This window comes from Thunnus maccoyii, chromosome 5, assembly GCF_910596095.1.
Source record: "Thunnus maccoyii chromosome 5, fThuMac1.1, whole genome shotgun sequence".
NCBI lineage: Eukaryota > Metazoa > Chordata > Actinopteri > Scombriformes > Scombridae > Thunnus > Thunnus maccoyii.
The window spans coordinates 10,484,084-10,509,260 of record NC_056537.1 but is presented as its reverse complement, the minus strand read 5'-3'; the positions used below and the strand labels follow the sequence as shown (position 1 = coordinate 10,509,260).

Below are 25,177 nucleotides of genomic sequence, written 5' to 3'. Positions count from 1 at the left end.
TATGCTGCTTGGATTGTATTGCTTTGTGTGCCGCACTTTTTCAGCCTTTTAAGCCTTAGATGCTTTCAGTATTTAGCTACAGTATTTCTCAGTGTAAATATGAAAACATGACATGTACCTGTCTTAAACTGATTCAGATGAGGTCAAGTGCTGAAAGTAAGTTATTTTGCCTTGTTACAGATTTTGAGGACAATTCTCAGTCTGAGTCACTAAGTCGGTGAGCACATTTTTTTCTTTTCATGATCTGCAAATTACAATTACAATTGGTTTTCCAGTTTAACACTTTTCTTCTTCAATCTGCAGGGTTTCAAAAAGTGCTGCTGATGAATGGCCTTCATCTGAAGATGACGATGAATCGGTTTTAGTTGAAAAGGTGGGTGGTACTCATTTTTTTTTTCTTGTAAATTGTGTTTCACCTCAAATTCAGTGCTGTGGGAAAGGTGTATTGTACATGTTTTGTGTCTGTATACATCTTACAAAGACAGGGACACTTGTCTGTAGACTAAACTAAAAATCTGTTATTTGAAATTTTTGGATATTTGAAACAAATATTTTGTAATGCTTCTGTCACGTAAACCTAAAATTCATCCTGACCCTTATTTCTTATGCTGTCTTTTAGAAACCACAGAAGGTAAACCTAAGGAAAATGATTGCATCGAAAAAGGGAGAAGGTACTAGAAATCTAACTAGTTTTACTTTTTACTGTCCCTCCATAGTTTGTGATTTTTGGTAGTAATCTTTTATCCCTGCCCCTGTAGCCTCTGCATTGCCTGACAGATCCTTGAGTGGTACAGAATCTGAGCCCGAGAGTGAAAATAGAATCCAGAGAATCCCGTCCCTCCCAAAGGCTTTACCATCCAGCAAAGCCCTACAGCACCCAGTAGATCCCTCTCCCATTTCCTTCCTTTCCAAAGCATCCCCGATGACTTCTACCCCTCTTCCAAGCTACAGAAAGGTAAAATATTTGTGTTGAAGCTTTGTCACATACATTTCTATGACATCATTCTCTCCTTCTATTTTTCTTTCAAATGTGTAAAACAGCTGAGAAACACAAATTCTCAGAGCAGCCTTCAAGTAGTAAATCAAGGTCAGACTCTCAAGACGGAAGCCCGGAAGCTGAGGAGTCTGATGAAGAGGAGGAAGAGGAGGAGGAAGAAGAAGAAGAAGAAGATGATGAGGAAGATGATGATGATGACGAAGATGAGGAGGATGAGGACGAAGAAGATGAAGAGGATGATGATGATGATGAAGAAGAAGACGATAATGAGGAAAGTGAAGAAGAGGAAGAAGAAGAGAATGAACGTGAGGATGAGGATGACAGCTGTGCAGCTTCTGTCAAGGCCGACACTCAGTTTGAAGACATACAAAAACCCTCTGTTACTGGTGCCCTTAAGATTATTGACAGCGCTGATGCTCAGAACATACCACGTACTGACACCTCTGACAACAATGAAACTAGTCCTGGTGTCGTACCTGGCAATGGTGCTAAAACTGAGACTCAAAATAATGACAGCATCGGTCCAGCTGAAACATCAAGTTTTGCAATGCCAGTGACGTTAGATGTAGATGAGGATTGTGTCGTGTCAGCCATTAGGGTAGAATCCAAATTTTCCGATGAAGATGAAAGCCTTGGGAAGGAATGTATGTTGTCATCTGATCAAAACGTTATTTCAGACCTCGGTTCAACAGAAAACCCTTCAGCTAGCAAAGTTGAAGAGGACGAATTTGAGAGAGAATTGGAAAAGGATGATGACGACTCCTGGAGCAATAAACAAGAAAGCATCGGTTCAGTGTGGAATGACAGTGATGATAATGAGGATAAACAAACAGGGGCATTAGGTCGCAAAACAGTACTCTCTAATCGAAGAAATATGGCACCTCAGGATGTAAGAGTGGAAAATACAGGCAGTCCCTCCGATGCTGAAGATGACGAAGGATCAAAAGAAGAAGCGTTCAAAAAAGAAAAACGCAGATCCTCATGGGGCTCTTCATTAGAGGAAAGCGAGGGTAACAGATGTGACTCACCCAAAGAAGAGGACGAGATAAACAAGACTCTTGATCAGGAGAGTGATGTTCAAGCATCAGATTTGAAAAGCACATTGCCTCAACCAAAAGACCAGCCAGATTCCTCATGGGATTCTTCATCACCAGCGGTACCGTCTCCAAAACGTATCTCTCCCCACCAAACGATAGATGAACCTAAATCCTCTTTTGGATTTTCTTCAACGAGCACTCCTCAATCCAAAAACAGACTGGCTAAAACAACGGTAGATGAATCAGAGTGGGATTCTTCTTCTGAAAATCATGAGGCTCAGTCACAACTTGCTGAAGCAAACGTAACTGCACATCAGACTGGAGAGGAGCATTGTTCTGATGGCTCTTTGGAAGGTGAAGATAAGGACAGTATTATGAAAGAGTCAAATGACCCCTCCCCCGCTGTGTCAACAGTACCTGAGGAAGAAGATACAACCAGAAATCAAATATTAGATGACGATGAGGTTGAATCAATTGGTCAGTTATCACAAAAGGAAGGAAAATTAGACTCTGAGAACCAGAAAGATGATGAAAGTAGCTGGGATGATGAAGATGGAAGTGATGAGTCAGAAGAGCAGATGGCAAAGGATGATGAAGTTGCAGACCTTGTGTCACCAAAGTCGAGACCCAGAACTTCAATGGACAAGATGTTGGAAGAAGAAACTGAAGTAGATCTCTCAAAACCTGATGAAACAGATAATACTCTAGAGGATAACAAGCCAGAGGAAGAAGAGCTGTCAGGTGTTCAGGAAGACAATGCCAGCAAAGATGATGAGACAAGTGAGGATTCTGACAGCAAGGACCAAAATCTGCAGTATGATTTTGTCAGCGCCACAGTCAAAGTGTCTGTTGTAGGAGATGATTCTGATAATCTTGATGGTTGCACGAGACAAATAGGCAACAAATCTGAAAATGAAAATGAGGCTAGATTAACTGCATATGTTCCGTTGGAAAATGAAAGTGCAATTGTTCCTCAGACACAGGTGTCCTCAGATGACCTCAATGAAGAACCAATAAGGGAAAAGGCTTTTTTAAGCCCACCCACTAGAGATGGAGCTGGTCAACACCATGATACTGATGGGAACACATTTTCTGAGGAAGCGTTACCTCAGACTGACATCGATGATGTTGATGTAGACTCACCTGATGAGGCAGAAAACTTGGGCATGAGATGTCCAGAGGTCAAAAACACTGAAGAGCTTGTCACTGAGGTAAAACTGCTGTGTAGTGGTAGTGATGTAGTGTAGCGGTTTCTGTAATGTAGTGTAGTTGTTTAGAATAAGGCCTCTTTAAACACCACTTTCATTTGAAATGTTGAAAGAGTTGGTGTCATCTAGTAGTCTTTTTTGAAAGCCACTGCTTGCAGACTTCCTTTTTTCCCCAGATTCTTTTCCCACTCTGCTTGGTGCTTTTCCAGTGATTAAAGATGCCAAGTGGACACACACTAAATAGAACACATAATTATGAACAAACAACATTTTTTACACAGAAAGAAGATTCCACCGAGGATGAGAATGATGATAATGATGAAGAGGAGGAGGAGGAGGAGGAAGAGGAGGAGAGGGATGATGAGGAGGAAGAGGATATCTCTGAGGAAGATGATCAGCCTGAAGAAAGTGGAGATTCCCTTGATGCCGCGTCAGCTGTTCCTGAGACGGAAATTTCTAAAGATAAGAAAAGAGGTAAGGAGCAAATCATTCATAATAGATGTTCTGAACATGCTCTGGACAGCTGCATGTGCGTCATAGAAATATTGGTCCAATGCTAAGACCTCAATGTATAGGTCATTCTAGTAGTCATAGGCAGTCTTCTCCTCCTCCTCCCATAGTTACGGTTGCTAGCTTGAGCTATTTACTGACAACAAACATGGCAGCACCCATTTCTTCCAGCCACTTACCACTGTGAAATTGATCGTTTCTAGGGGGTCACACAAAATATCAAGTGATGCATGGATGCAATTTGCTGGAAATGTGACCGATCCACATAAAACTCATTCATTGGTTACTGCTGTTATATATTTGTATCATTTTAATTTGGTATGTATCATCATCATCTTTATCTTTATTCAAGTTCACAGTAAATGTTTCAAAAGTTTGGTGTTATAGTTATGGGCATCTACAGAAACATCCTCTAAATGTAGAGGGCTCCCCAAGTGCCAGCTTCTGGCCTTAATTTTTACCTTTACACTTTTACATTTATTCATTTGCCAGAAGCTTCTGTCCAAAGAGATACACAATCAATGAGCAGACACTGAGAGTAACACTCAAAACAGTTCAAAATAGCTGACTACTCGCCTCTGTCTGGGCAGCTACTAGGATGCTTTGTGCTGATGTGGGAGGTCAAGGTTATGAGGTTCTTGACTTAACCTGGTTAACAAGATATTAACCAGCTCCTGCTCCTTGATGTTGTTTGATTTAATAATAGTTAAAAACACAGGCTGTTATTCTCCTTGAATTAAGACATTGTCTTTGGATGGGGGAACTTTCACCATATCATTATTACTGTAGTAAATTTTAATGATGGATGGTCAATAATTAAGTGATTGTATTACCATATGTTATGTGTATTATGTTAACATGCTGCATCTGCTGCCCCTATTCAAGACACCCGGTATAACTCTGCAACCGCCATCACTTTTCAATATATGACCGTAATTAATCTACATCTGTTGAAATTTCATGCATAGATTTCCTTTCCGAGTTGGGTCTGGAGAAGGGAGAGGAAGAGCAAGATTCTTGGGACTCAGAGGTACAGTGAGAACAAATTTTGGAATACCTAGGATTATATGGTTGCCATATACATATTCACAGCTTGATTTTTCTTTTTCAGTCCCACTCTGAAAACCCCAGTGTGCCACACGAAGAGAAACAAAACTTGCAAAGTCTGAATCAAGAAGAGATGTCCCCTATTGAAGAGGAGATAAAAGAAAGTAAGTTTGTTTTATTTATTCCTTTTTTTTCCAAAGCAATCAAATCATTCCAAGCACCATTTCATGCTGCAGAAACAGTGTGACCTTATGTAATCATAATCAAAGAAAACTGCGCTTTAGTGTGTTAATGCTTGCATATTATCTGTGAGTAATGGTTCAAGCTTTCTATTTTTGGTCTAAATATAGCAATGAATATGCAGCGAAATATGACTTTGGTCAATAAAAACATCCTTTCCAATACATTTCTTTCGTAGACTTGTTTTATGTTCCCTCTTTTTTGAGAGGGGAAGGAGGCTATAGGATGGCAGAGCTAGAGCCTTGGAGGAGTGTAGGCAGGCCGAGAGGCAGCCAGGGAGAGGGTATGAATGTCTTGACTCATAGGTCTGAGGAACAGCATGTTAACTGTACCAGATGCCTGATTATCATTTCATGACCACCATAAGCGAATGCATGCAGCATACACAACTGCACCCCACCTGCTCCCCTTGAACCCCATTTTCCCAAATTTGGGACTCAGGTTCCCATTTTGTAAGTCTGTCTTAGAATATTCACATGCCCTTATGTACATTTTAACAGTTATTGGTCGCTATAATTGTTCCTTTTGTCCATTCTGGCTGTTAAGAGATCCCCTCCTAATGTGATTTCAGTGTAAGTGATGAGGGACAAAACTTTCAATCCTCATTCTGTGCAAAAGTGTATCTACAGTTTAGCTAAAGCCTCATATATTAGTTTCAGCTGCACTTTGGAATCTCTTCCTCTCTCTCAAGATGAATGATTACAGCAACTAATAACTCTTTCAATGTAGCAATAGGCATGTTAGTAATGGTTTGAGATCGACTGGAAAAAATGTGAGCCTATCCAAAGGGTCACAGATGTTACTTTGCTTGCTTGGTCTCAAATAATATTGATAGTTAATCAGCATTAACTTCTCAGCATTCTTGGCTGATGCTGAACCTCTGTCCTAATAAAACCAGAGCAGGAGATCTAAATGCTTGTTTGATTTCTAACCATGTATCTTCATGCTGATTAACCATGAGCTCAACTGCATGGGAATGCTTTTTACAATGATCTGGCTAACTCATCCAACGTCATGAGCACATTGTTTTGTCTTTTAAAGAAGTTATTGTCTCAAATATGACAGACAATGTTGCTTTTGCAGTTGTAACCAGCAATAATGGTGATAATGGAGGTGAACATGCTCATAAAGATGATTCTACACAGAAAGAGGTAGGTTCAGCATCAAAACGCCATAGAAAATAAATAAAATTGTGATTTGTTGGAGTCATAGCAATGTTTTTCCACTCTACCAGACTGAGAAGGCAAAATGGGAACCACTTTTGAGCAAACTTGAAGGAGGTTATAACCAAAAGACAGGTAAATGGAATAAACTCGAGTCTCGTGATTCTTATTGGTCTAGGATCTATTTGAAGCAGGACTATTTGTCTTTAATATGGTATTTTGATTCTTTATTACAGACTTGATGGAAGAGCTAGGTCTGGGTGATGTTGATGATCTTGAAGGTAAGATGAAATATTTAATTCTACACTTTACTACACTACTCTATTTTTCACTCTCTAATGTAGTGCAAGAAGCCTTTGTTTTTGTGCTTTAATTTGGTCGGCCTCTCTTTAACTTTCAAAAGCTAAATGTTTGTTCATGTTAGGTTTCTTTTGATTGTACAGTGCTTAAACCCAACGCACTTACGTCCTTTACTGGTTGACTGCTAGTAAATTGTCTTGCACTTACAGAGTGTCACCTAGTATCCACATCATTAAAACTTTACTTTCAAATACTATGGGGCAAATGTCTTTTGTTTTAAAACTTTTGGTTAAAGCACTATGTTGACAACGTGTGGCAACGTTGACTTTTCTACCCATTGTATGTTTCTGTCATCACACTTTTGAAGCCCGAAAACCAGGTCAGTAAACATAAATGAGCTGATTAGATATTTAAGAAAATTAAGATTAACGTTGGTAGCTGTAGTTTCTCCTTTGAGACCTCATTTTGATACAGTGCAGTGGTGTAACAGCAGATTCCTTTGTCATGAATAAGTGTGTCATATAATGGAGGTGTATGTACTCTAAGGATAGGTTCACATTTTTACAAGTCTGCCTTACAGCAGTAGTCATACATAGTGCCCATATCGGGGTTTTCCCTGGATTTTTTTCATGGAAGTTGGCAAAGGCTGGAGAATGTGCGTGGTGCGGCATACACAGTTTGCGCGCATAGTCATGCACCTTTAGAGTGTTGTGCGCTTGTGAAAAAAGTGAAAAAATCACCATTTGATAGACAAAAGCGTCCATAGGGATTTAAATTTTATACCAAGATGAAACAAAAAGATGAAAATAAAGGTTGACAAATTATGGTGTTGATTTTGTGGGCCTGGGATGATATGCTTATCTCCTGATTCGATACTATCATGATACCTGGGTACCGATTTGATTCAGAATCGATTCTCAATTCAAAACGAATGAATAGAAAAGGGTGCTCTATTTTCAGTCCCTTGCTCCAGTGTACTGCAGCCTTGTTATATCAAAGATGAACTGATCAATTTGAAAGCATCTTACAGTCTCCTGTCTGTATGAGAATAACAAACTGAGGGGAAGGAAGAGTGCTCTACTGTGTTATGAACATCATGTCTCCAGCAGTGGAGAGCAGCCTCTCTGCTGCACCGTTAGCTCCGGGGAAAGCCATAGCTGTCGAACACGCTGAGTAGGTTTTTGAGGTGAAACAGACTGAGCATTGAGTTATTTTCTTAACCTCGGGGTTGGTTTAAGTTTTTTAAGTATTGCAGTGTGTGTTGGTCAGCCGGTCTTGTTTGTTACTGCTGGAGTTCACTGTACCGCTCCACTGATTGACGGCGTAGAAAATTCACAATATACTTCACATTCATCTCATCATGGCAGAGGTAATTATTTAATTCCTAAATCAAAACATGCTTGCAACTGCTGCCTTTTTTGAAGACTACATGTGCGCACAGTGCACTGTTCGGGTGCTGCACTGCACACAGTCTAGTTCTGCCTTTTTCGTTCTGTCAACATCAAATGCTGGAATTCTCAACAAAGGCAGTGGCCAGTAATACAAAGACCTTTGAGTTAGATAGGCAGGGAAAACCCTGCCCATATAAACATTGAAACATTGGAACAACTTTGAACGCTATCAACGCTATCACTTACATTGGAAGTACATTCGGAAGGGATTTCATCACAGCCAGTATGGACAGGAGGAATGACAGGAAACAAAACCTTTCCAATGTTCATATGGGCCCCTGACTATTGTTCTAAGATGAACCTGAATAAATATGAACCTATCCTTTAAGGCCTGCAGTCATAGTGGTACTCCTAATTAGTATCAAACCCCTACTCCTGGCAGTAATGATATCACGGTGTGCACACTACCAACAACTTCTCATTGTGTTAATGCTACAGATGCATCAGACTGGGACACAGCCAGTACTACCAGTAAGAGAACCCTGCCTGGCCGCAGACTGGCCTCCCCTGGAATTGAGGAATCCCCAGAATGCCCCGATCCACCTGTTAAGGAGAAGGAGGAGGAAGACATCTCTCCAGCAGCACCCCTCACACCTCGGAGGAGCTTCAACTTGGACAAGAAACAGCTCAGCTCACCTCAACATGTGCCCCATCCCACACCTCGTGTAAGGAAGATGGTGCTTCAGAAACCAGAGAGTGAAGAAGGTAAGGTGTTGTCAGACATTTCCTGTGCTTTCTTACTTTACTTTAATGGATGTGCATGCCATCCAAACAAAGGATTTAAGCACATAATTTTCTTTTTCTCTCGCTCTCATTCAGAATCAGACTGGGAGCCAGACAATTTAACATCTTCTCGCAAAACAGCCAAAACTGACAATCAGCTGCAGAATATAGCTGAGCTTCAGGCAGCGGTTAGATCAGGTAAGGCTCATTGATCATTTTAAGCAGGCCTATTTGTGTGCTAATGCCCAGTGCTTTTTATAAAGCTGCCTATGTCCTTCTTAGGTTCCCCTGAGGTCTCACCAGTGGCAAGAGACAGTAAAAGTAATGTAGAATCTGACGAGGAGCAACAAAAGGTGAGAAATAATCAGAAATTTACATTCCTACCACAGTCTTAACATATTTTGAGTCCCCCTGTGTGATTGTTGTCCCAGGCATGACAGCATCACCCATGCTTTCCCAGTCATAGGAAAAATTAGTTCAAATGGCAAGAGGATATATCATTAAGAGTGTATGTCATTCATTCACTGGGGATCCTCAGAGCCTGTGTTTTCCTTTTAACTCCTCTCAATAAGCCACATATACATCTGTTTTACTGACTTTTCACTTCACACTTTTGTTTAGAAGAAGAAACGTTTACTTCACCAGAAATCACAGGTTTTGTTTTAAAGTGTAACAAATGATGAGCAAGTTGTAGCTTATCCCAAATAAATTTTTGTTAACATACCTATATTTAAAATGTAATTTGCTAACATTATAAATAAAAAAGTGTATTAGGATGCAATATTGAAATGCCTCCATATTTATGTGAATATTGGATGTTCTATTTGAAGTCAAATCTTGGTTTTAGCATTTTTGTCTTGTCTGTTTTGTGTTTTTCTTGTCCAACCATGCCATCAAAGGAGAAAGATGATGCATTAGATACATGTGAGTTAGATGTAAATAACCCATACCCATCTGGTCAGATGGGCTCTGACAGTGAAGAAAAGGATAATGAGTTCAAAGATCAACACAGTTCTGAGGAAAAAGGCAAAGCGGGCGGTGACGTTCCATGGGAGAAACGTTATGAGAAACTCTGGGTAGAAGTGGAGAAAAGGGAAGTAAAATCCACCTTCAAGAATGTTGCTGGCCAATTGAAAGAGCTGTTTAAATCTAGATGTACTGCAGAAGATGTCACAGAAGAAGAACAGGCCACGGCTGAGTCTACCTCAGCAGAAGAAGAGTCAAGTGATGAAGAAGAAGAAGGGGAAGTCATTGTACGCCCCACAGCCAGAGCAAGGAGTGCGGTCCTCCTTACCATACCCGAGCAGAGGGAATCTGGACTGGAAGACTCTGAGTCAACTGACCCCCCAGCTTCTGATGATGTTCTGGAGGAGAGCAGGTCTCCCTCACCTCAACCCACCACAGCAAAGAGAGACAGCAACTTAAATCCCGCCACCGCAGCTTTTACCGATGCTCACACAAGACCCGTGTCTGATGTTGACCGGAGATCATTCATAAAAGATGAGGACAAACTTGGGCCATTCCGCAAACAACAGCTGGAGGTTATATTAAAGGACACCCCTGATAATCCATATGAAACTGAGAAGAACCTCGTCAGCTCAGAAGAGGATCCTGAAGAGTTTGCTAAGTCTAAGCCTCGCTCGCTACGCAAACGTCCTGCATCTGTCCCAGGCGTTCCTGATGAAGAGTTGGAAGAGGACTTCGAAAGGTTTAAGTTTGAGGTAGGGATGCTGAAGTTTGTCTTCCTGGATACGGAGAAAGAAAAAGCCCAACTCCAAAAAGAGGTAGAGGATGGCCGCCCCTTTTTCCAGTAGTCCCTTGCCTCTCTTTCTCTTCGTTTTATACATGTACTTAATTTCTTTTCTTTTAATCAGCTCTTTCAAAGGGCCATACACCATGACCTCATCTTATTTCTTTCTTTTGTTAAATGTTCATTTTCCATGTCTTAATACTTGTTTTCCTTTGTGTGATTTCATGTGGAAGAGTCGATCTTGCTTGTTTCTCCGTCCATTTTTGTGTCTTTTTATGTACATTTAAAGACAAGTAGAATTAAATAGTAGTTGAATGTCATTTTCACTGCATTCAAGAAGACTTTGGTAATGTTTTGCAGTTACATTTTTTTGTCGTTTGGCTTTCTGGATTGTTGTCCAAAACTACAGAAAGTTCAGTCTTGTTTCTTCTTTAGTAGTGACGTGTTCATCGTGCATGAGCTTTGCATGTGTCTTTATGTGGAATAAGCTGTGTTGCATACACTGCATTAACTCTCACTAGGTGATGTGTGAAGATGATGTAACTAATAGCCTTCTTTGCCCCTAAAAGAAGAGCAGTTGTGACAATCTGGCAATTGCTGATTTCTTTTTAACTTTGAAATGCATGTTGTGCTGAAGTTGGCCCTTTTTATAAATGCAGGCATTTCCTAAAAAGAATAACCTCCCTGCGATGAACAGATTTATGTACACTATTTTTGGCCAGCCTTTTTAATGCTTGAGTAAAAAAGCTTTTAACGACACAATGTGGTAGATTGATTCAATGGCAAACAGCACTGATATGGTCATATTAATAGCATACAGTATAAACTGGAAAGCCAAAGCAATGCTGTAGTGTGTAGCTCATGAGGAAAAGCCTTTGAATTCTACATTCTTTAGATTCTAGGTTTAGGTTTGAAAAGCTCTCTACTATAAAAGTCTCCTCTTGTTTTGGATTGTTTGCAATTTATTCAGACTTTCCAAGATGCAATTTTTCTAGTTCAGTTATTGAAAATGCCACAGTGAGCACTGCAATTCGTGGAATCGTGCATCTTTGTAATTAACTGAAAATACCACGTCAAATAGAGTAACCGCACTAGGTGTTAGGTCTCCCAAGGGAGGGGTGACACTAAATTATGTATGACAAAGTGTACAAGTACTTGGTCCAAAACGCATATTAAAAGGCTGGCCCAAACGTATTTCACCTTGGATCCATCTGTCAAGTCCAGTTACCAAATATTTACCCTTGTCTTTTCAGGTCAGCAGAGAGACAGCAAAGACTGCTGTGGAGGTGCAAAAATCCGGTGCTTCCTGGGATACTGGTGGAACGGCATCGGAAGGAGTGGGTACTGAGAAACCTGAGACCAGGCTAGGATGCCGAAAAGAGCTGTCAAGTCAAGTTGGAGCCACTCAACAGGAGCAGCGGCCGGCAGTCACCAAGAGGTATGCACTGTTTATATTATTATTATTATGAACATTATTAGCAGATGCTGAATATTACTCTTGCAATTTCAAAACACCATATTTATGAACCTCTTCTAAATTTGGAAATCAGACATTATCCAGAACAGAAGGATTTTTTGTCCCTTTTTGTTTAAGTTTGTATTGATGATACATTTGTTTTTGAATGACACATTCAGCAGGAAGAGCCCAGTCAAAAATAGTATTTTATTGATTCAATTTAATAAGGTATGTCTTCTGCAATACCGCCCAGGGCTCCAAAGTGTAGATGTAACAACTCATTGACTATCAGGTCGTTTGCTCTCCATAGCACCAGCAGGGCACCGGTGCAATTGCAACTCCCACTCCAGCAGACCTACAATAACAGCAAACAGGAAGGACAAGCTGTAGTGGAGACCTTACAGCTGGAGCTGGTCAGAGGGGCCCGGGGCAGCAGAGCCCCTCAGACCAACACTCATGTTAATGGGGATCCTCTCTCTGTGTTTGACGATAGCACTTTAAGTGAAGTGTCGGACGATGAAGGAAGGTATATATGCAGTATGCCACTTTTTTTTTATATCAATTTCACCTCTCTGTCACTAACCCAGAGGGTGTGTTCAGACTGAACGCAATGTGAATTGTGGAGGCGGCATGATTACATACTAAGTCGAGGGAAAGAAGCCTGTGAATATGAACGTACTCAGATGCGATAGGTGGTGCAAATTGAGGTGTCCATGCAAGGTGATAATGTTTCAATTTAATGAGATACAATGAAAAAGGAGAACTAGTGGAGCTTTTGCTTCTTTGGAGTTATGAGATTATGTCTGTGTAGTTGGTGCATTGGCTTTTTGTGGTGAATAAACATGAACGTGACATATAAACTGAGGTGAAAATTCACTTTGCGTTCAATCCGAACAAACCTTTACACTATCGGTGGTGGGTAATAATCAGGAGGCACTTATTCTTGATTTTGATTATCTTCCTCCCAAAATAGTTGCATGACTAACCACAGATTTTTTTTAAAAAACGGGATAGTATACTGCATTATACCATTACACTTCCAACAACTCTTCTCGACATCTCAAAGATACTGAGTTTGAGATGCACAAGCATCCGTTTCCCCAATAACGCCTGTTTTTCTTCCCTGTGTTTGCTGGCCTCAGGTTGCCAACTAGAGAACAGCAGAAAAACGAGGTAAAACACAGATTTCGTCAGTAACCAATTTATTGCAGTTTGCATTTTTCCGAATATGACTCTTTTTTATGACAGTCAACAATGAGAAAATAAATTAAGATGATGTTTTCTTTTCATATTCAGAACCCTGAAGATATGGAGATGGCAGAAGACTTTGATGAACTCACTCAGTCATCAGACACAGCCACAGATGACATTGACTCTCCCACTTCAGGCTATCGTCACGCGTCGCTCCTCATTCAGAAGCTGGACTCAGCCACTTTGGGTACTGATTCAGCTGATTCTGATGCTGAATTAATAATAAGTAATTTGTAGTAGTTTTGAGGAGTCGGTTACTTGATCGATTGTACTTCTCATTTTTTTGCGAGATACGTACTGTACATGTACATAATGCACCTCTGAATCTCTTGATCTGGTTTTCACTCAGTCTCAGAAGATTCCATTTCAGACTCTGTCATATTATATCTCTCAGACTCCAGAAGCATGGTGAAGCTGCAGAACATTTTCCACGAATATGAGCGCACCATCCAAAAGGCAAGAAGCCATCATGGGTCACTGAAGGACAAGGTGAGCCAGCTGGATATAGAGAGGGCAGAGTTGAAGAGCTCTCTAGAGGAAGTCAAAGATGTTAAGTCTGCCTTGGAGCGCAACCAGCTGGAGTTGCAGACTGAAGTTGCAAACCTCAAGTAAGAACTACTTCCTTTCCTAGAAATCTAGAGTACCATGTAGTCATTTCTTGTCTCCTCATATTTTGTATGTCATACCTGTCTGTCCTTTTTTTTGCCTATTTTATAGACATGTTAAAAAACATTCACATTTTGTTTTTTTTCTCCTCACTTGAAATTTCCATCCAACAATTGGTATAGATTTCAGCTGAAACAGGAGCAAGAAAATGGCCGAAATGCCACCATGATGTACAACACCACCAGAGATAAACTGAGAAGGACAGAGGAGCAGCAGCAGTTTGAGGTTCAGGAGAGACAGAAGGTGGAACTCACCCTCAGGAACCTGGAGCTGGAGATGAGAACACTGGTCAACAACATGAAACAGGTACACCCTTGTGAACTGCGATTTTGTTAAAATGTTTTGATTGTATTGATATAATATGTGTGTTTTAATATGTAATGTAATAATTTATGGGCATGCTATGAGGGGTTTATGAGTGTTTTATTAGTAGTTGTCTTGTCGGGTAGTTATTTGGTGTATGTATGATTATTACATTAATACGTAATATGTCAACCACCCAGCTTGAGGAGGACCACAGTGAGACTCAGAGGCTGCTGGCTCAGGAGCGCAGTGCACGGACCCTGCAGGAGAATCTGCTCAATAGCCACCTCCGTAAGCAGCAGGAGATAGAGGAGGAGAACAAAATAAACCTTAGCAAAAGCAACGAGGTAATTCCAACAAAAGTGGTATCCATCCATTTAGACAATATTATCCTTGGTTTATGGTTTAGATGTGTTATTGTAAATGTTTGCACCAACTGATGTAGTAGCTTTAAGCTTCTAAAAAGTCTAGAAATTGTGAAATAAGAGTGATACAGTGTGGTGATGCTGATAGTATTTGTATATATCAAATCCTGGTAATAAATAATCCACTTTGAAATCCAAATCATTATCCACAGGCCTTGTCTCAGCTCACTGAGGCCAGTGATAGGGAGAGGGAGCTGCTCCAGCAGAACTCTACCTTACAGGAGCAGCTGAGCATCCTGAGAACGGACCTTGAGCGTTTGCAGGCCAACGGCAGCCTCAAAGAGAGACACCTTCTGGAGGAGAACGAGGCCCTCAAGGAACAGCTAGAAGATGCTCGGCGAGATCTGAAACTCAACAGTGATGCTCTGACCCAGACTGTCTTCACCTGCAATAACCAGATGACCACCTTAAAGTCAGAGTTGGCTATAACCACAACCCGCCTGGAGAATGAGCGGCAGGCTCGCGAGACTTTGGCGACAGAGGTCGAGTCAGCTCGTACCCGCCTGGTTGGGGCCGTACAGGAGGCTGAGCGTTGTCAGGCAGCTCACACAGATACGGAGAAAGCTCTGCTCCGGGAGAAGGAGGAACACCAGCGTCTTAAAGACAAATTCTCGAGTTAGTAGTTTTACCATATACAGTCCACTTTTTTAAATGAAATAGTAATAAATGATGTTTTGGGAATCACTCGCTTATGCCAAGTAAGGCCTTTATTTTAGATACATTCCTTTGCTTATACTGAGTGGCTGTTTGACATGGTGTTATGTGTGGTGGGTCTGCACTGATTGTTGTCACTTAATTAATGTATCTGTACAGGTGAAGCAGCCAGTCAGCGTGAGTCAGTCAGCAGCCTGTCCCAGAAGCTGGCCAAGGCAGAGTCACGTGCAAACAGCATGGAGAACGAAGTTCATCGGGGCACGCTGCAGCTGACAGAGAAGAGCCTGCTGCTGGATGTCCTGCAGCGGGAGAAGGACCAGGCAGCCGCACGTGTTAAAGAGCTGGAAACGGCTCTGCAGGCTGAGAGGGAGCTGGTGAGCCGTGCCGGAGCACGCCAAGAGACCACGCAGGAGCGGTTAGCCCAAGCACAGAGTGAGGGCATGTTACTACGTCAGCAGCTAGAGGAGGCCCAAAACAAAGGTGTTGCAAAGGAGCGTGCCGTCACAGACGCCCAAGAGCGCTTCAGTGACATTCTGGCCAAGCTGCGCTCTGACTGTGAAGAGAGGGTACAACTGGTTGAAGAGAGAAACAAGGAGCTCGCCGGTAAGGCAGCTGATCTCCGAGATCAGATCTACAAGTTAGAGGAAGAGAAGAACGAAAGAGAGGTAAGATTAAGACTCTGCAGAGTAAGAGGATTACTTTATCTCTTCCTCCAGGGCCCACTTTTAGCCTTTCTTCCATATGCCATGTCCTTGAAGTAAGGATCTCCTTTTATATCTAACCAAACCCTGCTTTCTCTGGATTGTGTCTGAGCACAGACTAGTCTGAGGCAGCTTCAGCAGGAGCTAGCCGACTCACTAAAGAAGCTGTCTATGAGTGAAGCTTCTCTGGAGGTCAACACACGTTATCGCAATGACCTGGAGGAAGAGAAAGCACGGCTCCTCAAAGACATGGACAGGCTCAAAGGAAAGGTAATGGCTGGAGACAGTGCCACCTTGTGTCTGCATGTTTTCACCACGTGTCTGATACCAGCTGTGATAAAGATTATGACGCAAATGCCTTAAACTGTACTGAAATTAGATGGGCTCATTATCATTATTTTTAAGACAGAGCAGTTGGTCTTAGGAAAAAGCATAAATATAATAACTTTCACCCTGTATATTCACTGAATTGAGTCTGCTGTTAACATCGCTGATGAGGTGGATGCTGTCTCTTTCATGTAGCTGGAGGAAAGTGAAGACCAGTATGTGCAGGCTGAGAGACGTATTAACAGTCTGAAGAGCATTTTGGATGAAAGGGAAAAGGAACTCATCATTGCTGCTCAGAAACTCCAGGAGGCGCTGTCCACCTCAGCAACCTCTGATACCACTATGAAACAGCTAGAGGACGCTGTGCAAAGGTACGGATCAACACACACTATCCTCAGACACACACACACACACTATAGTGCACCAGTCTATTTTATTTTATTAGATATATGTATTAGTATATATGCAGAAAAAAATAAATTAAGCATGTAAATTAAATGTTCTATTCTAGTACTCTAATAATTCTCTATTATGTGTTTAAAAGTATTTTCTAGATATGTTTTTATATGCAGTTTATGAATGCTAATGTCACATTAGGCTGGAGATAGAGAACGCCAGGCTGGAGGCTGCTGCAAAGCAACAGTCCAACAAAATTGATGCACTTCAGAAAGCGGCTCAGGAGGCTGCCATGGTGAGTGCTGCGAACCTAACCCAATCACCTACACACATATTTTACAGGCTGTCAGTGGTGCCATATCTAGTTTCTGTGACAACAAAAGCGAAATACAATATTGTGTTTCAATTGAATTGGACTTTTTGACTTTTCATTACAGAGTCACTGTTACATTTTAAGATATACAATCTTTTTCCAGCTATCTGACCGCGCAACCGGAGGAGGGGTTGGTATTGTGGATGTAGGCTTAGTTTCTCTGTGTGGGTTGACCTCTGTATCTTCAAAAAATACTATTAGCAGACGGAAATCATATAGTCACACAGTGTGTATTTAGAAAATTAAATTCAACCGGGCTTTGTGGAATTCTTGCAAAAGCTCCTGAACCAGTAATCCAAACATACAAAGATTGTAATGGCTATGTGTCAGTGTGGGTTTTTCTGGGTGACGTCACATTGTGTTCTCCCTCAAGCTTCATCTTGGTGTGTGGGGTCTTTTCCTCCTTTTTTGTCTCGAGCTGCATGATGCATGTTACTCCCTTTAGTCTAAAGTGTCCTCTCAACTTTCTGAAGTGATAAACAAAACAAAAAAATCACAGCAACAACACCAACCGAAACATCATACTAAATCATCTTTTTAATCCTTTTTCTTATTTCTTTAGGTCAGAAGTCACTTGGAGGACTTGGTTTCAAATCTCCAAAGCAGTAAGATGACTTTGGAAGATCAACTCAGTAGAGAGGTTAGTGGCATATTTTGTTTCCTCCTTAAGAAAATCCTCAGTTTAGATTTCCATTTCTTACTCTCATCTTCTTTGCTAGTCTTTATCTATGTAATACATGTCTTAGCAAAAAAAGCAAAAAAATAAACTTTTTATTTAAGATCTAATTAGAAATTCAAACATAAAACAGAAGACTATTCCTACTCCCCTCTAAGAGGAAAGCTTTGAACAAAATATCTCATCATTGATGTTTCATGAGGTAATACAGAGTACAACATTGCGAACAAGAAGGGCAAAACCAAACTATGGCAAACATAATAAATCTATCATTATTATTATCATTATTGTTTCTCTAGGACAGAGATCCAGTTCTGGTAAAAACAGATCAGTAGAAACAAATGAGGAAAAAGCTGCCTTTTTTTCCTGTCAGAATTTTTAAGCTTGACTAAAAACAGCCAGTGCAGGTTTGATAGGATCGCATTTTGATAAATATTGACTTTCCAATGCTTTTTTAATCTAATTTCTAGCCTCCCTCTTTCTAATTTTGTTCTTAGGTCCAGAAGCAAAGCATGCTGTCTCACACAGCCCAGGACTCTCAAGCCTTGTGGGAGGAAGAGCTGAAGAGCCGCTCTAAGTTAGGACTGCGCCTAGCAGAGCTTGAAAAGGAAAAAGGAGAACTGAGCACACAGGTGATCATAATTATGTATTCATTCGCAGGGTAACGGTATATAGGATAAAATTATTAGCCATCCCTCCAGAGAATATGCTACGTGTATTAAGAGTCATCGGCCTGTCGCCTGTGTTCCAGATGGAGATAGAAAAGAAGAAAGCCAAGAAATTAGTGGAGCAGAAGAAGGCTATAGATACCCGTCTGGATCAAGAGATGAAGAGAAACGCAGATCTTCAAAAAGAAATGTACAGGTGACTCCTAACTTCCTCCTCGCACCCTCCTCACCTATGGCAGAACCTCCTCCTACTATCTAGACACACCCAGGATCCAGTAGAGCGCAGTCTTTCCTGGCTTATGTGGCTGTGGCTCATCAGTGTTTTCATCTGGTGTAAGGATGTGCTTTGTATATTGGTTTGTGTTGTTTTCTGTACCTTATTTTCTTGAGTATTAATATCAATTTTAACATTAAAGGGAAATTCTTGCCTGTAAATCTACCTTGAGTTAGAGGTTGTGTGTCTTAAATCTGAACACATGATTAACCTTGGTTGTAGGCTATATGTAATGTACTTATATAATATGTGTACTGATGTATTTAAGGCTGCGAACTCTACTGAAGACTGCAAAGAAGAAACTGAGGGATCAGGACACAGGTGGAGCTGAGTTCGCCTCTCCAATGAGCAGTCTAAGGATGGACGTGGGCCGACACAGCCAGGCAGAGGGTGCTGTCGGACGAATGAAAGAAAAGGTTTGTCTGTCTTGATGGAAGCTAATATATCATAATATTGTATGTTGTAGAGTTTGAGACCTCAGCTCTTCTAAAGACCTTGGCCTCAAACATTTCCACTGTCTTCCTTACGTTATTTCACCAGGTGGACGATCTGCAGGTGCAGCTGGACAAGGAAGCATCCCGACGCAGCCAGCTAGAGAAGGTGAACGGGGAGCTTAAAGATCAGCTGGCTTCCCTGAAGAGCTTGAATCGCAGTAATGACCAACTGGAGCGGAGTAAGAGGCAGTTGGAGGAGGAGGTGTTGGACCTGAGACGCCGAATGGAGGCCTCTCAAATGGAGCAGAGCCATGTGGAGCAGTACCGGCGTGAAGCAGAGGATAGGGCCCGTCAGGAGATACAACAGAAACTGGAGCAGGTTAACCTCTTTCTGCAGGTAAAAATTCCAATGAGTAAATTTTGTTTGATCGTATGTGACCCAAAAACATAATGCTAGTAAATATATAGCGCATTTTATACAACAGTGCACAACAAAAACAGAAAATATAAAAGAAACTTTAAGGAAATTAGGAAAAAACAAATTACTGAATAAAAGAAATGTTGTGTATGAAGAGTAGTTGTTGTGGCAGCTGCTGTATGTCTAGTAAAACAAACTCTGATTTTAATATGATTGTGTCTGGTTGTCTCCCAGTCCCAGGCAGCATCCCAAGAAGCATTGGATCAGATAAAAGCGGCCAATGAGGCCAACCTGCGCTCCCAGATGGAGCAGAAGATCCGGGAGCTGGAGGCGGAACTCGGCCGGGCCCGAACCACTCAGCAGGACAGTCTCAGCCAAAGAGACTCCACACGCACAGAGCTAGAGCGATACCGCCAGCTGTACTCAGAGGAGCTACGCCTCCGCAAGTCCCTGACTGCCAAACTAGATAGGTCAGAATGACATTACCAGTTGTTTCACATGAGACTCTGCAGAAACCGGTGCTTTTGCCTCATGTCTAAGAGTTAGAAAAACTGCTAAGATCATTTCAAATGTACTATCTTTGAGCAAGTCCTCTTGACAGCAGATGCGGTATGGTGTGGTATACTCAGACAGGCAGTGGTAATTTGATATGTTTTCCGTCCACAGGGCCAACAGTCGGCTCGCAGAAGCCAATTCCAAGTTGCTCAACGAGCGAAGCAGGTCTTTTATCACCAGCAGCTTTGCAAACGGTAGCCTTGGAGGGCCCTCGCTGGATGTGGGCTCCTTGGCTTCACCAGGCAACTATGGGGCCACGCTGGGGCCCCTCAACAGGAGCCTTGGCCTTGGACTCTCCATCCTCAGCCCTGTGACTGAGGGACAGAACAGCAGGGTGGAGGATTACCTGGCCAAGGTCTGTCCAGCTGTTATTGACACAGATGTTCAGTCATGGAAATTACAGTCATGTTATTTATGTAGACAAGTTTGATTACTTTTGGCCATTTTCATCTCCAGCTTTGTGATTGTGTAACTGGTGGTATTCTCCTTAAAGATGTTGCTTTTTATACACAGGTTAGTGTGCAGGTAGTTATGAACTTATGGAGTTTTGAGGTATTATACGTCAAATATTTCAGATTGTGGAAAAAAGTATTTAAAGATACAGTGTGTAGAATTTAGTGGCATCTAGAGGAACGGACTTGGAAGATATGGAATATAATATTCATAAGTATGTTTTAATTAGTGTAAGAATAAATAAGAATCGTTGCGTTTTTATTACCTTAGAATGAGCCCTTTATATCTACATAGGCAGCAGATCCTCTTCCATGGAGCCTGCTATGTTACGCCGCCATGTTTCTACAGTAGCCCAGAACGGACAAACCAAACACTGGCTCTAGAGAGGGCCTTTCACAAGTTTCTCGGCCACCATAGGTTCTCCTACATGCTTGGAAGGGGAGGGGCATTCAGTTGGTTGCAATCTGCAACCTCACCACTAGATGCCACTAAATCCGACACACTGGTCCTTTAAAAGATAATAAGTTATGAAAGTGATCTAATGGCCTACTAAATTTTCTAAACGCCTGTCTTCCCTCTGTAAGAACACCTTCAAAACCAAATTTACTTCTTCTCCCTGTTTGTTATTTTCTTCCTCCTTTACTTTGTTTCCTCTTCACACTGTCTCTAGTCTTTATGGTAGCGGGACTTTACACCTAACCTGTCTTCTATTTCTGACTCTTTTTAGCTTCTAGCTCAAAAGTCTGTCTCTCACTTCTCCTCTCTTCAGCCAGACTCATAACCAGGTGTGTAGATGTGTTTAGTTCAGTGTCTGATTGGTTGCTGTTCACTTCACCCTGCTGGTGGGCCCACGTTTATGGCTCTATCCACATGCAACCATGATGTTCAGGGTTCATGCAGTGAAAAAAGTGACTAGAGAAATTAATTTATTTTTTAAGTGATCAAGTATGAAAGGAAAATTTGTCATCCTGTTATTGAAATCGCCTATTTGGAAAAGATAGAGAAAGTTACAATTGCATTTTAAATTTCCATTACAGTGGTTCACTGCATTGTAGAAGTACTTCCTGTTTCTTTCAGGAATCACCTGCCCACTTAGTAGTTCATGCATGCCAGGCACACAGTTGTTATTATTGACATAATAATTGTCATAACCAACAAAACACATTTTTTTTAACATTACTAAAAGGCATCCTAACCTGGAATAATCCAGATTAATATGGATGTGCAGGAACCCTGGGTTTTGTACTGTGTGGCTAGTTATCTATCTGACTGTACCAGTTGAAATCTGTGTTTCTAAACACAGATTCTAAACCTTCCTCTTTGATTCTCTGCTTTGAGTTGGCTTTCTCCGTGCTTTGAGGTTGTCTGGTAGAGAAGAAATGATGCAGGTTTGTAGTTGGTAAAAATATGTTATATATATATATATTTTAAAGACAATTCTGGTATTGAACACCACCACCAGTTGATCTAAGTTTGCCTGATAGTCATGCAAGTATTTGACATGAGGATCATGGTCATTAAAGCTGTCAGCCCTTCATCAGAAGCCTTTGGATTTTACAGAAAAAGAGCCCATCTAGATCTAATTAATAATCAGTCAGAACAAAAATCGGTAAATCATTGTCCAACATAAGAAAACACATTAGAGCAAAACAATCCACAAGACATAGAGTACTGGATATAGTACATATATCATACCTACACATGACTTACGTACACATATATGTGATATAGATATGTACATCTACTCCACAATCTTCATACTGTAATATACCTTCCACCTACCAAAAGGAAAATGTGAAGAAGAAAAGTGAAGCTAAACGGAGCTAAAATCCAACTTCTTAAAAACAAATGTATTGTTTAATTCCTTCAACAATTCATGAAACAAATTTAGATTGAATACACATTATTAAGACTGTTTTTGTCATTTGGGGAGAAATGTGATTTCACTTGACCATACTGACTTAGCTTTTGCCACTGGCAGTAAGATTTAAAAGGCAACATCAAATAGCCTGCAGAAGCAGTAGAGCTTGCATGCTTGGTATGTCCTGCTGTGTTTCACACACTAGTCTTGTTTTTCTTGCGGTGTTTTTCCAGTATTCCACTGTTTTTCATTAAATGTGTCACCATATCATAGTGTTGTGTTTTAGTTTGGAGTCCTCTCTTCTAAATCTCTGTCTTTATACATTTGTTTTTTTTAAACCATATTTTTTAGCCTGTGTTTAGCTGATATTGACCACAAAACCATCAGAACTCGAATCTAACTGCATCTTTTTGTTTTGTTTTCTCTCCAGATGCAGAGCGAGTTGGATAGAAATATATCAAAAGAATTAAACAATGGTGAGTGCTTCTTCCATGTTTCTTTTATGAAATGGCAGATGTAGCATGTGACCTGTAGCTGCTGCTATATGATGGTGTGTAACCACGGTGTGGTATCTCTCTGGTCCTCAGCCACAGCAGAGCTGGACGTGGCTTCGGCCCGTATGTCACCGGTGGGCTCCGCCTCGAGGGTGGAGCTGGACCCTGTCAGCAGGGCAAAGCAGCAGTACTTGGAGGTACTGAAGAAGAACAATATGATCTGACCACTAGGGATGTCTTAATCAAGTTTTTTTTTTTTTTTTTTGGCCATAATCCCAATCTGAGTCCCTTAATTTCAGGTATCAGCTGATACCAAGTCCAATCTGATCCTTCTTTTTACCTAGAGAGAGATTCTGACTCTTTGAAACGGATGTGACATATATCACTCTGTTGGTGTTGTGGAATCTACAAAAAGACACAGTCCACTCTCGAATGCACAGTGGTGTTACAGAGTGGAGTTTCTTCCCTCACAAATGATCTTCAAGTTTAATTTTTGACCCATTATCAAGTTACTCAGCTGCTACGAGTTGCACCAGTGACATTTGTCATTTAAAACGGTGAAGTGCCGGCTAAAAACGATAAGCTGCTACCTGAATATTTTGTACACTCCTCTTTTCTAATGAAGAGAGAGGAAGGATACCAGATTTGTTGGCCTTTGCCAACACCAGCGCTGGTGTACCCAAATAATTTTTCACATCATTCACATATCTCACAATTTTCACTCGCATATACAACAAAATGCTTGCGCTGTAGGGACCGGCTGTTGTGATGGAGAGCAGTGTCACAACACTAGCAGGCTGAGGTGAACAAAACGGACTAAAGTAAATAAAGGATTGACAATGTGATCACATTTATTTTAGCTGATTTCGTTCAGGACATCTCTGATAAGCACACATCACAGCAACTTTACATACTGACTGCACCAACACTAAGGCCAAAACCACCAGCCAATCGTATGCTACCAGAAATCCAACTCCATACATATTTACTCTCCTTTCTTTTACAAAAGGAAGCAAAGATAATGCACATTGCACTTAACCACTCAGGAACAAAGGGCAAGAGTCATACATATATATATATATATATATATATAAATACATATATATATATAATATAGCGTTATTGATGGGTACAATAGAGAGAACCTTGAAAGTATTTGTTCATTCTGGTTTATTCTGTTCAATCTGTAACTGTTATGTTTCTATTAGCACTATATACGTATATATATATATACAGCATCGTGGTTTGGATTTTTATTTGTGAATATTGGTGTTGCTAAATTTGAATTTATAAGTATTTGATGTATGCATCGTTAATAATTTTGACAAGAAACAACATGTGGTACGTGCCATCAAATGGTGCAATATCCGTCTTGGTCTTATTTCATTAGACTCATTGGAGTATTGTGTTTATGATTATTTTATTTATACTTTTCTTTTTTTATGAACATGATATACTTGAATAAGACGAGCTGGAAAACTCTCCGGCTATTTGAAACAGGGTGACCACATTGCTTTTAGGGCCACCAAAAGTGAAACACTTGATATATCACCATTATTAATAAATACTGTAATTAAATACATATAAAAACCTCGACGACGCCAGTATATTACAGAAGACTGTAAAGTGTAAATAAAACTGTAGAAAACCCTGAACCTGAGTGAGCTATTGATGTCTGGATGATGAGTGGACATGAGAAAGACCAAATAAAATGACCAGATGACAGATTCTGTTATGTTCAGTTGTGTGAAATGTTGCTATAAATGAGTCTTTAAGTGTGACAGATTTTATTTTATTCTAACACATCTTACAAATATTCACAAGAAGGGGAAAGAAACCCAAAACAAACAAACAAAAAAAGATTCAGTTCATGGTACATAGACATAAAACAAGCATAAGTCTACAGCTGTGCTGGTGGCTCTCTGGGAACTCAGGCACAGTGGTGCTTTGAGCCAAATTCTAAAGTGTAGCTGAGTCTGATGGAAATGTGATTAATTTTGCAGGTATTTGGTCAAGTACTGGACAAATTGAAATTTTGACCTGACGATGAATGGTCAGGGGATCACCAAAGTTGTTAAAATTCATCCTAAACGGGGCATGAATGTCTACTCCACAATTTCACGACAATCCATCAAATATGAGACATTTTGCACACAAAAAGTCGACCCATGATTGCACTACAGGAAAACTCACTGAAGTCATTAAGATTCATCCTCTCGGAACCATACATTTCTGTACAAAATTTCATAACAATTCATCCAATAGTTGTTTAAATGTTTCTTTCTGAACCAAAGTGGTGAACTGACCCAACATAAGTAAAACAAAATGCAGATTCAGTTATTGTAGGTATTACTCATTATACAAAA

General features: G+C 40.7%; 1 protein-coding gene across 8 annotated transcripts in view; it reads left to right on the top strand.

Moving 5' to 3' along the window:
- si:ch211-272n13.3 (ankyrin repeat domain-containing protein 26) overlaps positions 1 to 24,536 on the top strand; it is a 29,186-nt gene extending 4,650 nt beyond the window's left edge. For 3 of the 8 annotated variants that reach the window (XM_042411396.1, XM_042411398.1, XM_042411397.1), the window contains exons 8-45: positions 181 to 217; positions 304 to 373; positions 620 to 671; positions 759 to 955; positions 3,012 to 3,245; positions 3,524 to 3,716; positions 4,721 to 4,782; positions 4,864 to 4,963; positions 5,218 to 5,322; positions 6,123 to 6,190; positions 6,274 to 6,337; positions 6,439 to 6,483; positions 8,392 to 8,658; positions 8,773 to 8,874; positions 8,959 to 9,029; positions 9,576 to 10,397; positions 11,680 to 11,864; positions 12,193 to 12,408; positions 13,025 to 13,055; positions 13,179 to 13,320; positions 13,528 to 13,741; positions 13,922 to 14,105; positions 14,303 to 14,449; positions 14,680 to 15,142; positions 15,341 to 15,846; positions 16,000 to 16,152; positions 16,405 to 16,580; positions 16,807 to 16,900; positions 17,082 to 17,108; positions 17,541 to 17,618; positions 18,152 to 18,286; positions 18,406 to 18,518; positions 18,865 to 19,012; positions 19,137 to 19,427; positions 19,683 to 19,918; positions 20,115 to 20,358; positions 22,748 to 22,793; positions 22,905 to 24,536. In XM_042411396.1, the coding sequence (XP_042267330.1) occupies positions 181 to 217; positions 304 to 373; positions 620 to 671; positions 759 to 955; positions 3,012 to 3,245; positions 3,524 to 3,716; positions 4,721 to 4,782; positions 4,864 to 4,963; positions 5,218 to 5,322; positions 6,123 to 6,190; positions 6,274 to 6,337; positions 6,439 to 6,483; positions 8,392 to 8,658; positions 8,773 to 8,874; positions 8,959 to 9,029; positions 9,576 to 10,397; positions 11,680 to 11,864; positions 12,193 to 12,408; positions 13,025 to 13,055; positions 13,179 to 13,320; positions 13,528 to 13,741; positions 13,922 to 14,105; positions 14,303 to 14,449; positions 14,680 to 15,142; positions 15,341 to 15,846; positions 16,000 to 16,152; positions 16,405 to 16,580; positions 16,807 to 16,900; positions 17,082 to 17,108; positions 17,541 to 17,618; positions 18,152 to 18,286; positions 18,406 to 18,518; positions 18,865 to 19,012; positions 19,137 to 19,427; positions 19,683 to 19,918; positions 20,115 to 20,358; positions 22,748 to 22,793; positions 22,905 to 23,035 (6,449 nt within the window). In that variant the 3' untranslated portion in view covers positions 23,036 to 24,536. The remainder of the gene's footprint in view (positions 1 to 180; positions 218 to 303; positions 374 to 619; positions 672 to 758; positions 956 to 3,011; positions 3,246 to 3,523; positions 3,717 to 4,720; positions 4,783 to 4,863; positions 4,964 to 5,217; positions 5,323 to 6,122; positions 6,191 to 6,273; positions 6,338 to 6,438; positions 6,484 to 8,391; positions 8,659 to 8,772; positions 8,875 to 8,958; positions 9,030 to 9,575; positions 10,398 to 11,679; positions 11,865 to 12,192; positions 12,409 to 13,024; positions 13,056 to 13,178; positions 13,321 to 13,527; positions 13,742 to 13,921; positions 14,106 to 14,302; positions 14,450 to 14,679; positions 15,143 to 15,340; positions 15,847 to 15,999; positions 16,153 to 16,404; positions 16,581 to 16,806; positions 16,901 to 17,081; positions 17,109 to 17,540; positions 17,619 to 18,151; positions 18,287 to 18,405; positions 18,519 to 18,864; positions 19,013 to 19,136; positions 19,428 to 19,682; positions 19,919 to 20,114; positions 20,359 to 22,747; positions 22,794 to 22,904) is intronic. The other 5 variants (XM_042411401.1, XM_042411400.1, XM_042411399.1 and 2 more) reach the window with 5 other exon arrangements.
- Positions 24,537 to 25,177: the final 641 nt, after the last annotated feature.